We start from the raw sequence: 14,844 nt of genomic DNA, 5'->3' as shown, positions 1-14,844 counted from the left end.
TCTGTTCAGCCATGCCAGTTTCCTACCTTCCTTTCCTGATTTCCTCCACTTGGGGATGGAGAACTCTTGTGCCCAAGGAAACTTCCTTAGAGATGTGCCGACTCTGCTCTGCCCTGCCCTCTAGTCCTTGAGGACAGATTCCCAGGGGGTTTTGTTGTCTAACTCCCTGAAGAGCTGGAATTTGACTTTCCTAAAATTAAGCTTCCTGATTTAATCTTTGCCTGTTCAGTATCCCTCAAGAGTGTGAACTCCACCACTGCATGTTCACTACAGCCTCCATTCCTGATGTCACTAATCAGCTCACTTGCACTGGTGAGCAACAGATTCAACGTTGCATCCCTCCTTGTGGATATGTCTATTACCTGGCTCACAAAGTTATCCTCAGTGCATTCCAGGAGCCTCCTGGATCACCAACAATTCACCATAATACTTTTCCATCAGATATCAGGGTGGTTGAAGTCTCCCAGCAGGACAGGAGCCTGTGAACACGATGCTTTCTGTAGCTGGAGGAAGAAGGCTTCATCAACAGGTTCCCCTTGATCAAGTGGGCTGTAGTAGATCCCAACCACAAGGATCCCTTTGTTGCCTCTGTCTCTAACTCTCACTCATAGGCTTTCAACTTGCTCATGGCCATTCTTCAGGGACAGCTCTTCACACTCTATTCCTTCATTGATGTAGAGAGCAACACCTCCTCCCCACCTACCTGCCCTATCCCTTCTGTCCTTCATTGCCTACTATAGACCCTTTCTTCATTCAGTTTTGCACCAAAACTGTTTGTGCCATAATTTTGTGCCTTCAAGAAAACACTGATTAAGACCAAGTGAATATGTTTTTCATGGTCTTAAAAAACTGAAGTTAGGAGACATCTTGCCAGTAAATTCACAGTACCAAACAGTGTATTTATTAGAACTGTCTCAGACCTTCTTGGTAAAGGCAGCTGCTGAAAGAAAAACAACAAACTGAAAATTTTCAGTTTCATGGAATAATCTGAAATGCAATATGGATTTTAGGGGAGAAATATGAAGCACATACTATGCTAAAACAAATGGGAAAAAGTTATCGTGAGGATGTGGGCTTAAATGCACATGGGCTAGTGTAGTGCCTGTCTGCAGTTCTTGCTAAAAGTATGATCTAATGTTACTAGATTGTCATTACAAGATGCTTAATCCCCAGAGTGAGAAACAGGAAGAATATTTGCAAGTTTGAATGCTATTTACTAATTGCCAATTGACTTGAGGAAAGCTAAAAAATGACTGGAAACATCCATCCCTGTCCTGATACACGCACAGTAATAATGGAAATGGCAGCCAAGACAAACAGCTAGCAGCGCAGTGCATCCTGTTGGCATCGTATTTTTGGCACTGTTGTAGCTACATAGAAAACAAGTGATACAAGAAATGTGTAAGGACATCTGTTCTGTAACCTATGGGGCTTCACTCACAAAACAGTTGTAAAATCTTCTGGGGGAGAGAAAAAATTCTCTATATCTGTGCAGATGCTCTATTGTAAGAAAAATATCAATGGAAGGAAGTGTAGAGCCTTGAAAAGAGGAAATTGTTCACCAGATTCACTGTCAAATGTTCCATTCTTTTCTTTCCTTTTCATTTAACCTAAGTTATCTGCCATTCACAAGTTATATTTAAGCCAAGCCACGTAAATCCGTTGGGACTAATAGAATTGAATCATAGATTAAATTAGCCTAGTGTCTGCTTGTAGCGCTTCTTCACTGCAGTTTACTTGGGCTCTGTGTCACTGCTGATTATTCAGGTCACAGCCTTCAGCTACCAGCTTCCTTCCTGAATCCAACATCTTCGTGTCTGTCTAGGAGTACTACGAGGCAAGGAGAAGCATTAAGGATATCTATCACTCTATCTTTCGTCTACTGCTCTTCAGTCACCTCCCACTAGTAGATATTTTAAAAGGAAAATAACTTTCCCAAAATACCAGAGTTGTTGCAGAAGTCAGGATATAAGTAGTTAGGCTTCCCCCACAGGTGACCTACAGGGAGAAAGAAGTTTTTCTACGCAGAAGAAAAAAAAATTTCATGTAAACCTGGAATACATTAGGAAACTGGAAGATAAAGAGGGTCTGTAAGTTGTAAGAGTTTGGGAGGACTTGGGGAAGGAGAGCAGCTGGAGATCCTGGATGTGAGAGCATTTAGGAGTGGGAAAACGAAGAGGCCTAGGTAGGGGGAGATTTGCGGAGAAGTAGAGGTGTTTTCCTCTGCTGTTAAAGAAGTCAGAACTCTAAAGTAGGTATTAATGAGGGAGGACCAGGGGCACTGGATTGGCTTGGGAAAGACAAAGGAATGAGGCAGAAGATAGGGAGTAGGGACTCAATAGTGAGAAGCCTGAGATTTTGAGAAAAATCATCAAATTCCAGAGCAGCAAAGGTGAGAAGCCCATCAATGAGGACTGATGCAGGGGGCTGGCTCTTCAGCAATGTTCACACAAGCACCTGACTTCTACTTGGAAAGCCACAAAGACCAAGTACAGGATTGCTTTCCTGCTGCTTGACTGTTTTAAAATTTGGTTGTAGTGGTGTGATATACCTGAGATCTCACCTTTTATATCACATTTGGATTTGGGAAGGGCATGGTTTGAAGAAGGATGAGATAGAGAAATGAGACTGTACCACATTACAAGCATTAGGATTTGGATGTTGTGTTGTTATTAAGAATGTCTGTCCTTACTCATCTTCAACCTTACCTTCATTTTATAAATTTCCTAGAATTGTTCCATATTTATGTCGCTGACACCCATATAGTAATGATCCGTGCTTACAGGCAAAGGATATAATTCTTGTGTATTGCAATACTTCTTCCCTTCTTGATAGAAGAGGAAAAGACATTCCAAAGCAGTTTCTTCTGGAAAGCAGCTATTAAGGCTGCTCTGTAATGTGTATGATCTGCCTGGCAATAACCAGTTCTGTGAGTAGAACAGTAGTGAGTAACAGATGTACTTATTCAAAGCAATTCTAGAACGGAAGATTGGGTTGATCCAATTAATCTCTTGATGATTTGAGGATTTCAGTGAACACTTATCAAGATCAATCTGTCCTGCATATCACATGAGGACCTTGTGATCTAATTTTGAATGAAACATTACTTGGCACTGCTTGTTACTATGATCAGGGCCTCTCATAGTCACTATACAAACAAATAACCCAAACAAACCATCCTTTCACAACAAGTTTACAGTTCACACATCAGACCAGGAAGCTAAGAATGGATATTGAAAAAAGTAAACAAGGTGGATTCAAAAACACAGCAGTAAAGCTGTAGGAGGAGCAGATGTCTCAGCTTCCTTCTATCCTCACAGTACTACCTAGTAAAGTTCTCTGGGCTACCATACATAAGAACAAATGTGATACGGTTGCTTTGCTGATGTCAATCAGGAAAAATAGATATGAGAAGAAAGGAGATTCTTGCGTGCCAGTCCCTACCCCTTGAGTTGTTTGTGGCTGGTAGTTGATAGCCCATGACTGACTGAAATACAATACAGAAACAGCCCTGTGCAAGGAAGCACAAGAGACCAGTTCTAGCCTTTCCCTCACTTGCTGAGCAATGCTTACATTGTGGTGGAAATAATTCCACAAAGAGGAGTAGATGGGAGAAATTAGGATGAAGAAGGGTGTTGGGCTACTGGAAGAAACAGAGAAGTTGAGAGGATAGAATAAAAACCTTGTTGCCACTGGGAGAAATTGTTTTGGCTGGAACAAACTTAGTGATCTAGCTGTGCAATTGAGGTCCAGAATGGAAAGGTAGATGGTGATCAGAGCGTATAGGAGCTGAGAATACACCTCTGAAATGGCAGGCACTGTCAGGTGGCAGAGAAGAGATGTCTCATAAGAAAATGCACGTATACCAAATGTCAAGAAAACGAGAATAAATGGGGAAAGGAAGGTATCTGAAGGATGATAAAACTGTTAGATACTTTAGAGGGAGAAGTTGTGTCTGAGGTGAAGGTCTGAGGCTCAGCCTGTCTGGAGCAAGCAGTAGCATGGAAAAGTAATACAAAGATGTAGACAGCAGATAATTTAAGATGAAGGGAATCATTATGTGAACGGATGGGAAGAAAGAACTAGTAGAGCAGGACAGATGTCAGATACAGGGGGCACAGAGTATATGGCAAAATAAGAGTGGACAAGCAAGTAACAGTGATAATCTGATGTTTAAGAATTGTTTAGCTTTTTATTTGCTTGCTAGTGCAAAAACCATGAAATCTTACAAACAAAAAAATTCCTCTTCACTCATTATGGGTTGGGAGTACCGTGTACAGCCTTCTGAAGCTTTGGCAGCTAGTCATTACTATAGACAAATCTGGGATACATGGTCTTTTAGTTTAGGGCAGCCTGGCAATTTTTGCACTGTTATTCATCTTGCCAAAATACACATTGTCTGATAATATTTAAGTTGTATAAACATACCTTTCAAGGGAAGGAGCTGTTGAGGGAATCCAGGCAAAGAATTAGTTTGAGAGCAAATCTAGTACTTCATTACAATGGCAGCTCCTGTTCCTGACAGAGCCTCGGCTGTCCAAAAGGAATGGGAAATGAAGATAGAGACATTGATTCTTTCTATCCCAGCAATGACAAAGAGAGCAACTTCCAATTTTCTAAACAGCAGTTGCTGGCTTCACTGTGAACAGCAGTGCCAGAAAACCTGCTTTCAGTTCCAGTATTTGCAATGTCACCTTGGGTGACAGTGTCTGTGGAAAGCCACCTCTTTTTCCACCCTGTGATTAATGCATCTTAGGTGGGAGTGATTAAATAGAAAGTTCTGCTTTGCCTTTCACCTTTGAGACAGGAGAGATTTCATTTGTTTTATTGTTCCGGGTGTGTTTTCTAAGCAAGGCACGTGGTGCCAGAGAGTTTCATAATCAACCTTTGCTAAATTAATTAAAAAAAAAATCATTTGTCTGTTGCCAATGCAGCTAGGGGAAAGAAGAACAATGTGCTTCTCAGAACTAAAGCAGGACTCATGAAGTTGAGAGAGAACTTTGTCAACAAAAAAATGCAATTACGCAGAAAAATGGGAGCTAAAAATTGATCTGATGCTTCAAAGTCATCCCACATTGGCTCACTCTGTTTAGCACAGTTCACTACTGTATAAGACATCGGTCTGCTGTGTTGTTTGGGTTCCAGCTTTGGGGCACTGGCAGTGACTTGCTGCCCATCTACCTGTTGCTCATGCCTTCTGCAATCATCTGCAAGACAAGATCTGCAAGCTCCATAGGAAGTTCCAGGAAGTGTGAAATCTAAGAAAGCACAGGGGTAAGGTGGAGAGTCTTTTCTAGCCAGAGAGGCAAAAATCTAAAAGTATATCATGGTATTTATGTAGATAGTGCAGCTTGTGTTAAAACATACAGAAATTGTTCGTACACCCAGGAAGAAGAAAATATCTCCAAACCTGTGCACAAACACAGTTGTTTAGCATGGCACTGGTACTCACTTCATAAGCTCTGCAGTATAAATGGCCTCAAAATACTAAAATATATATCCTCCTCCATTTGGTATTAACACAGTTGTGTCAGTGAGTTTTTAACAATTCATTTTTTATTTAGGCAGCATTAAGTGCCTTGAAACAGTTTTCAGAACAAGGACTGGATCCAGTGGAAGGGGCTATGAAAGTTGAAAATGGATCACTTGAAAAGTAAGTACCATTTAAATCCTCTGCATTTTAATGCCTGTGTGGCATCGTAGATAAGAAATATTAATTAAGAGCTTAGTTGCCCTTTTAGACCTGTGCAAAAACTTTCCATTGGAATTTGAGTAGTTTTTGACAATTTGAGAGGATAAACAGGATTTCAGGTTTAGTACTACTGATAATATTTACTAATGAACTATGAGACAGTCAATCTTCCTATGGAAACCCTAAAGAAAAGGATTTTCTGTTTATTGTATGGATTATCCTTAAGTAGCATAACATGATTTTTCTCAAATGTATTGTAGCATGTGATACTGCCTGTAAGTAGAATAGTTATCTGCAGTGAGTCCTTATGTCTGCAGGGTGAATTTTGCCCTAGAGAATTTAAAAGTAAGTTAAAAATTCTTTCAGGTCTTAAAAACTCTTGTACAGAATATTAGCTTTAAGTAGCAGACAATAGATACAAGTTTCACACTAGATTTTCAAATATTTAGGAAAGTTGGATTGTCCATCCAGTACGGAATTTTTTTCCTGCTGTTAGTATGTTTACATAAATGAAAGTCTTGTTTTACCACATACGTTAGGGAAAGATAGAATAAGAGAAAGAAGACTATAAGTGGCATTGGGAGTCTTCAATAGATATATTGTGGCTATTTATAAACTAATTTAATCAGAAACAATTTTCCATATGATCTCATCAGCATAGTATTTGAACATAAATATTGCTGTTTCACTTTAAAATGTTACCTTCCACAGTGACCTTTGAATCTCATGTGCCATCTGCTAATAAACATGTCTTAAAGATGTGCAACCCTGGACCTTACCACTCTTGTTAATGTATTAATCTTTCAGACAAGTCAAGCATCTGGGAGAGAAAGCAGACAATAAACAGACTAACTCAGGCACCATTGCTCAGGACTGCAAGGATTCAAAGGCTGTCGTCTAGGAGCTTCCCAGCACCCACGGCTGCCACTGCATCCTTATAAACCTGTCAACACGCAATAGGGTGTATGTGTACAAGGAAATGAATGACTAATACCATTATTTGAGTCTTATGTGAAGACAACACTATTCTAACACAAGAGATAGTATACATGGTACTGTTTATTCAACTGTGGAAAAAAACAAAATTGAACATTTCCCTTAGAACTTGAGATCAGAGCATAACTCAATTGCCCAGAGGCAGAAGAAATCTGATCATGTTACTGGAGGTTAAAACAACATCTAATTAACAAAAGTGTTAGAAAAAAAAAAAGGTAAACTTTAAAATTGATTAATACTGAGGAAAACAAGTCAGCATTGTTTCAGTTATACGATTTTTCGTAGTGTAGTTTTAAGTTCAGCTTACTGTTTTTTAAATAATGCTTGAATATTTTAAAATTAACCAATGACAGTGCTGTGAGAATTGTAGTTGTTGTCTTCATATATAGTCATACAGCTTACCTTTTTATGCAGACATTATGCATTCTTCATTCTATATGAATATGTATGACTTTAAGATGCACTACTCAGAGTTGTATGCAAACAGAAGTTTAAATCATGACAAGTATTTGCTTAACTTGAACAGATGTTAGTTATGATCAGTCTCAATATACTCCAGGAAAAAGCAAATATGGTATTTGATTTTCCTTGCCATAATCAATTAAAGAGGCGTCTTGCCTCCAGGCGACATGCTCCCCTTCAATTCTGCTCTCTGTTGTGTGAAGCACATCTACACCCCATTCTGTGTGTTGTATCAGCCCACCGTTTGCATCAACTGGGTGTTTTTAACTTCTGCATTCTGACCAACAGCAAAAGGTAGGATTGCAACCTTATCAAGCCAAGGTAGGAAAACCGTTGATGTAGAGATCATTCTTTTGTGAAAGGAGCAGCAGCAGAGATAAGACCTGTGGCTGCGCTCTGTACCAGCATATTTCGTTTCAGTGTGTGGCCAAATGCAGTAAAACCACGTCAGTTCATGTGCACAATGACAGTGTCGTCTCTTTCTTTACCATTGACAGGTAGACAGCTGAATGAATGGGTTGAAATAACAGCACAAAAAGCAATTACAAACAAATGAAGGACTGGCTACCATGCCAAAGCCTGGGTTCAGTCTTCCCTTCCCCATGCCACCGCCTTCTACAAACCTACTGTGTTAGAGCAGCGGACCTGGCATGTATGTCATTTATTTGTCCAAAACAACTATTTTATTTTTATAAACCTCTTGCAATAAACACATAAAGCAACTGCCAACTGCATAACAGTCCTGACAACATTGCACAAGATTTCAGAAGCGTGTGAACCAGGGATCACAACCCTGGTGACTCACTCAGGAAAGCAGCACTGTAAGGAAATGGTGTAAGGTACAGCGGCATTGATTCAGCTCTAGGACGGGCTTGTGGGGTAATGTGTATCATACTCTTACAGAATCAGCGGTCTCTAACACTGAGGAATCCTTCTTTCTGTTTCATATTTCTCAGGGGTATGTTTCACTCTCCCAAGGAGCCTCTGTGCTAAGAGTCTGCAATTTCTCAAGGTTCTGATTCCATGGTGTGCAATAGAGTCAGGAACAAGCAGAGCCTGTCAGTTTCCTCAGAGCTGGGAGATTTCCAGGGGTGTTTGGGACCTGGTAGACTCAAGTAAGTGAGGTAGCAGAGTACAACAAACACTTAGCTCTTGCACATTGTATTTCTCAGTGACACCTTACCTGCCCGAAAGAGCAGAAATTCTGCTCCTCCTTCATCTTAGCAGCCAGAAGAGCTCAGAAACAGGCTCTGTCTGTTCTGTAGCAGTACCTTCCAGTATGCAGAATACAAATGGCATTACCATTGCCTCCCATGGGGAACAAGTGCAAAAGAAAGGACAAACAGGTTCCTTGATGAGTACTCCTCAGGGCAGGAGGCTGAGCTTGCTGGGAGGATGTGACATGGAGACTGGCAGTGTGGTCTCCGTGGCACTAATAGCACCTCTGCAGTGTGTTCCCAGTCCAGTGACCACAGAGAAACCCTTTGCTTTTACTGGTTTCTCAGAAGCTGAAAGTACAGCTTGATACTTTCTCGCCCACAGCAAGAGGAAAGCTTCCCATGCTCAGCAGCAGGAATGGCAAACTTTTTTTTTCAAGCATTGCTGTCAGCAATAGCGCATAGTGCTCTGGCACCTCTGACCCCGCCAACATGATGCCATTCCCCAGACACAATCGCAAAAATATGTCCAGTAATCCTCCAATTATTGCATGATTGCATTGATGGTAGCTTATACCCGCGCATGCAGGAGAGCTCACCATGCTCTAAATGAACAAATGGGAGCCAAATGCATGCCACCAGCTGTCTGAGCTCAGGGAGGCTCATCTGGCTCCCTCCATTCAAGACAACAATAAAGCAAGGTCATCTCTGTGAAACGTTCACCATCTCATTGCTGGTCAAAGTCATGCTTGATTCTCACTCCGTCTAAGGAGGGAGGGAGGTGGTGGTGCTTCTTATTTTTCTCAAAACTAAAGAAATGTTGAGTAGATTATTGGGGAGGTCATATAGTAGCAGGACTTGTAACTGTTCTCCAAATGCAGGACTGACTGATAGTTGTGATCACAAGTCAGACCGTTTTGTGCAGCCTGAGGTAAAGCACGCACAGATGGCGGTTTTAAAGCACCTCCCAAGCCATGGGTTAAAAGCCTCTCCAAAGAGGCTCCAGTGAAGGCTAAGACAGAGCTTTTCCTGACATAAATCTGAAGAAAGAGTTTCTGCTCCCTGCCGATACAGATGGGAGCACCGAGACCGTAGTGTGGAGCTCATCAAGATGCTGCACCTGAACTCCATTATGTCATTTCAGTGCTACTAATGCACTCTGAGGCTCCTGTCCCAATGCAGAGGCTTCAATTTGTCTACCTGTGTCTCACGCACGAGAAGTTTCTCAATGAAAACCCTGCAGTATAAACACACACACGTACAGAAATGCACTTTAAATGTAGTTTGGCATTATCCCTAGCAGCCTCCCAAGAGCCCGAGGAAAATTCTTGTACCAGAGATGTTGCAGCAGCCGGTGGACTCGTCTCTGATCCTCAGTCTTGTTGGTTCACAGCTGTTTCTCTTTGTGTCTGAGCTGGCAGCATCTGAAAGCTGCTGGGAAGAACTTAAATCCAGTGATTTGAAAACTAGTTTGTTTTTCCTCCAGCAGCCCCTTTTGTTTTCTGATTTTGCTTCCCAAATTTAGATAAGGGTTGGTAAATAGGGGCATGTGAAACAAAGCCTTGTTAACATTTACTTTTGTTTAATAATTAGCTAGTGATGAACACTGAAAAAGGATCAATACGTTTAGAAAGCTCTTATTTGTTCTAAAATGGCTGAGTTGTTTTTTTTTTTTCTGGCAGCAGTTAATCATTTCTATTTATTATTTTTAGATTATATTGTCTTTGAGGTAGAGATTTGGTCAACGTTCTGTTTGCAGAGCACCAACAGTAGTTTATTTCCCTGTTTAGCCTGCATCCCACATCTCACATCCTGGATCCCAGCTCACTTTACAGATGAGTGAATGCCATACTGATGTGGATCTGAGGTGCACACAGATGCTTAGGAATAAGGCTGGAAACAGTGCCTATCTAACAGAATGCAGAGGGCACTGTGGTGAGCACTGTCTTCAACCCTTTTTTAAGGACTCAGAACCCAAATTGTTATTAGTTCTAGACCTACAACCATCATTAATCGGGGGGAATTATGCTTGAGAGGAAATAGGACCCTCAGGTATCCTCTCAGAAAATCTTTTCAACACCTTCTGGAGATCAGTGAATTAAAAGCTTGCACAGGAAAAACCTCATCACAGAATGAAGGTATCTGATAGGGCTCGAAGGACGAGAATTCATATGGTTAATTTTATATCTGAGTTATCATCTCCAGTTGCACGCTGGCCTGTCAACAAATCAACACGCTCTGGAAGTTTCTGTTCTCACTTTGACACATGAGGCACCGACTTCCAAAAGGACAGATGTGCTGCTTGCATCAAACTCAGCGAGCAGCAGGGCGCAGAGCTGGAGAAGGGGATGCTGATCTCTGTGGCCCTTCCGGAGCCACCCCAGCATTCACCTGCCATTCACAGTGGGGATGAAGTTATCCCACAGCTGCAGTCCCCACTGAATTCAGCAGAAAATGCTACCAGTGTATAATTTCACCCGACTGAAGCCAAAGTTACAGGATTTAAGAGATTTGGTGTTCACAGTCGGCCTTTTTAGAGGGTCTTTGCATAGTGAGTTCTTGTTCCCCCTGCATCTCTCTGCTCTCAAGCACAAGGATGCAGCTGAGCCATAGCAGGTTTTGAACATCAGTATGGGAGTAGTTGGGACGGGTGACTGCAGGAATAAGGAATCCCCTTCTCCATGGCCTGAAATGACAATGAAATCAAATCCTTCCTAAAGAGTATGCAAAGCCCTTGATCTCCTTGACAGTCCTTTACTACATGCATTTTATTGGCGGATGGCTGCTTGTTTTTCTTGTTCTCTTTGGCTTGCTCCAATTCCCCATGAAACAGCAGAAAGTTTCCCACTTCCTGCAGTGAGAGCTGAGCAAAAATGTTAAGCTGGATTTGATTTCCAGCTAACAGGCAGAGAATTGGTGGTTTTTCTTATTTGTTTCAAAACATGATGTAAAAGAATACATTTGTAGAATCTATCCTCTCCCCAAAACATGTAGGGTTTCTCCATTCTCATTTGTAAGCAGATAAGATTTTCTTTCTCTGCTCAATTAAGAGTGGCCTTTGCAACCCCAGAGGAAAATCAGTGGAGGGTGGAAAGTTATTTTTAATGACGGTGAAGACAGGGACTTGACAGAGCCCTGAATACCACGCTGCACAATTCTGTACTCTTTGGAGGGACGTTGTTCTGCGACAGATGGGAAAGGCCAGTGACTGTCCTTCGTCATCTTCCTCGCTGAAACACTGGAAGTTATCTGCACTGAGCAGCAGCGACCAGCATTGATGTTTGCTGGAGCACCCCAAGGACACCTCTGCAGAGCTGCAAGAAGGATGTCCTGAGCAGCTCCTGCCTTCCTCCTCTGCGGCTGATGAACCGTCTGTGTGAGCTACAGGAAGCAGCCTTCCTCTGGGTATTTACCTCTCGTGCAGGTTTCTGTCCGTGTGCAGCTGCATTCCTGAGGCGTGATATGGGCTGAGCCGGTGTGTGTGCATTGGTAGTTCAGATGCGTATGAAGTGCCATGGTGGTATGATTTCTATTATTCCACATGAACGGCACTGGCTTTCATTTTTGATCATACAGCTTGTTATTGGCTGTATGCTGTTAGTCATGGTTGACTGTGCACTTTTGTGCTTGGTGTTTTAACTCTGTAGCACTTCAGTACAAAGGAAATTTAAAGAACAACAATGACAATGTTTCTAATCTGTTCTTAATTAAATAGCCCTCGATAACCGATTTATGAGAAGAGAGGAAATAAAACAGAGTGGTAGCTAATCTGAAAATATAACTTATTTAAGGGCCAAAGTTTCCTTCAATTTACAATAACCACCATTTATGGAAGCCTGAATGCCAGTGAAGTTTTATTCAACAGCACTCAATAAATGAGGGGAGAATTCACCCACAAAAGACAGGTTATGCCTCTGCCTATAGTATATTAAGATTTCTTTGTACATTAAAACAGATCACGTAAGTCTACTTATTTACTTTTGCTTGTGATTAAATGTGCAGCGTATTTTTTTTTATAAGCTGCCATTACTTGTTAAAAACATTCAAGTGTGATAAAAATGAAGTCAATATAATGTGATGCTCTGCTTTAAAATTGAATCTTTCCACTTGTCCCCCCAATTCACTGTAGTTGAACTGGACTGGAGACAGATTTGTTATTATTGCAGTTATTTAGATTTAAAGACAGGAGGTCTTCCCACGTGATTCAAGGTGAAGAGCACACATATTTAAGTACAGTTGGCAAAATGAAATTAAAATGTGACATATGTCTGTGGTGCAAAATATTGCATTACCTATGCCTAAGGTATACCTGATTTTTTTGAAAGACTGAGCTCCAGGATCGTCTGAAGTTTGTCCGTTGACTTCAGCAAAGCATAAATGTAATCAAATATTTTCCCCTTAAGCCATGTAGCTAGATCAAGTATTATAGCGATAAGACATAAAGAACATAAACTGAGCTTTCTTGCCTTGTATTATCATAAAATAAAAATATATTGCAAGCCAAACTTAACTTTCCTGTATGCTGGAACAAAATATAAAGTAAAAGAGATGCAAGATATTTTCCTTGTCAAGGAAGGCGTACCAAGCCAGAGTGCAGCACAGTAACTGTACTCAGACCAGGTATTACACATGGCTTTACTAAGTTCTCAACTATTATATCACTAGGGCTATCGATTGCAAGTTCAGCCCCAGTGATGACTCATAAAGTTGGGAATTGTTTGCAGATGCATTAGAAACACTGCAGGTAGGTATCTGGTAAGCAGAGACTACATTTCCCGCATACAATAGATGGTAGAAGTAAACAATTAAATGAGCACATAAAATAAGTAGTTCCGTACAGAAGAGAAGTCACCGGGCCTAAGGCTGTACAGCTGATTTATGCAGCTCACTGCGAAGATGCTGCTTTTATTATTGCGAAATATTTGTTGCATGTGATCAACAAAGCACAGAGAAAGATGTTGCTACTATTTCAATGTTTCTTCTAACTCATAGACACAATAACCCAAGGGCCAGAATGCTAATAGCACTGACCTAGTTAAACCAGAAAAGACAAGACTTTCAGACATCTTTTCAGACATCTTCTGAAAATCTGATCCCAGCTAGGCACAATTGTCTTCAGTATCACCTTTCGAGTTGTTTTGAAACTGCTTTGGAAATACTGGCAGATCTACTAGCCTGCGGGGAAGTTCTAGAGGAAGCCAAGCAGCTTGTAGAGGAAGAAGGATGCTAGCAAGGCCTTGACACCATTATGTACAAAATTTCATTGCAGATTTTGCAGGCATCTGGAGTGTGAAGATGTCCACACAGATCTGAAAAAATTGTGCAAACATTTTCATGAAGCAAAAATTTGTGAGTAATCAGGGACTTGGTATTTTCCACGATTTTTTTTTTTTGCTATTTTTTATTAAATCTTGACTTACCAAAAAATCCCCAACAGACCCTTCCCAAAAAATCATGGTTTGCTTTTTCTTCTACAAACAGAAGTCCCTCACATTCTATTTCAGTGAAAGAATAAACATAAAATAATGGTTGTGCAAAATCTGGAAAAGAAGACAGTACTACTCTCTTTTGAATGGGCTTAAACTTTATGTATATATGTATATATACTATAGATCTACTTATCTATATACCAATATATATCTCTGTGAATTTATATACATACCTTTGCTTCACCTACATTCTAGATAAATAAATTATTTAGTTGCCTTACCTGAGGGTGAGCCAGGTGTGGAAAAATCTCCATGTACCCTGATCTACCACAAAAGATCTTGAAGTCCACCAGCGGTCACCGCTTCAAGGCAGAAGATCACCCACAACAGTTTCAATTTCTGCGCATGTTCAGAAGCATTCGGGCCTTAACCAGGTGAACTATTTCCAACTTTGTATGCTCTGGGGTTCTGACACTGGATTATCATCTTCTCACAAGGAGAAAATACCTTACCAAGTACATGTTCAGGGTCTCTCACCAGTTTGGGCAGCATACAAAATCGTGCTGAAAGAGGAGCTCCTGGTGAAAAAAAAAGTTGTTTTTTTTTTTTTAATCAACAGCTAAGGCTAGAGTTTATCTTCTTCCTCTGCACCTTTCTTTGTAGTTTCCACTGAAGCTGCGTGTCGTGCATGTCTCCAGCTGGTCCTCTTCAATCTGGATAGTTCTATTTAGCATTCACTAAGGCAATGAGAAAAGTACCCTGTTACCTAGGGTACTTGTAGATTGGGATGGGAAAGAGGTTGGTGTTTCAAACTTTTTCTGTGGATTAGTGAAGTATCAATATAAGCTAATCACAAGGCGACTTTTCATGTTCAGTTCCTTAACTCTCAACCACTGAATATTAAATTATTTTGTTTGATGTGAGATAGTTTTCACAGAGATATGAATTTGCCTGATGACTTTGGTATGTTGTTGGTTAAAGTATTCTTTGAAGGTGGAAATGTGTATTTTGCCTGCTAATCAAAGGTACTGACAAAAATTCACTGTAATCTCACCCTGTGCATTCTTACAACTTGATTGGGTCTGCAGAAGCACTTGGAAAGTACAGC

At 40.8% G+C, this 14,844-nt stretch overlaps 1 protein-coding gene across 5 annotated transcripts in view; it reads left to right on the top strand.

Annotated features, from left to right (window-relative positions):
* Positions 1-7,876, top strand: part of STAU2 (staufen double-stranded RNA binding protein 2) — a 165,617-nt gene extending 157,741 nt beyond the window's left edge. For all 5 annotated transcript variants that reach the window (XM_021389098.1, XM_021389099.1, XM_021389100.1 and 2 more), the window contains 2 exons: positions 5,565-5,653; positions 6,500-7,876. In XM_021389098.1, the coding sequence (XP_021244773.1) occupies positions 5,565-5,653; positions 6,500-6,593 (183 nt within the window). In that variant the 3' untranslated portion in view covers positions 6,594-7,876. The remainder of the gene's footprint in view (positions 1-5,564; positions 5,654-6,499) is intronic.

The sequence above is a fragment of the Numida meleagris genome, chromosome 2 (assembly GCF_002078875.1).
Source record: "Numida meleagris isolate 19003 breed g44 Domestic line chromosome 2, NumMel1.0, whole genome shotgun sequence".
In the NCBI taxonomy this organism is placed as follows: Eukaryota; Metazoa; Chordata; class Aves; order Galliformes; family Numididae; genus Numida; species Numida meleagris.
Note: the sequence above shows the minus strand (reverse complement) of the source record. Positions and strands in the feature narration are given on the sequence as shown.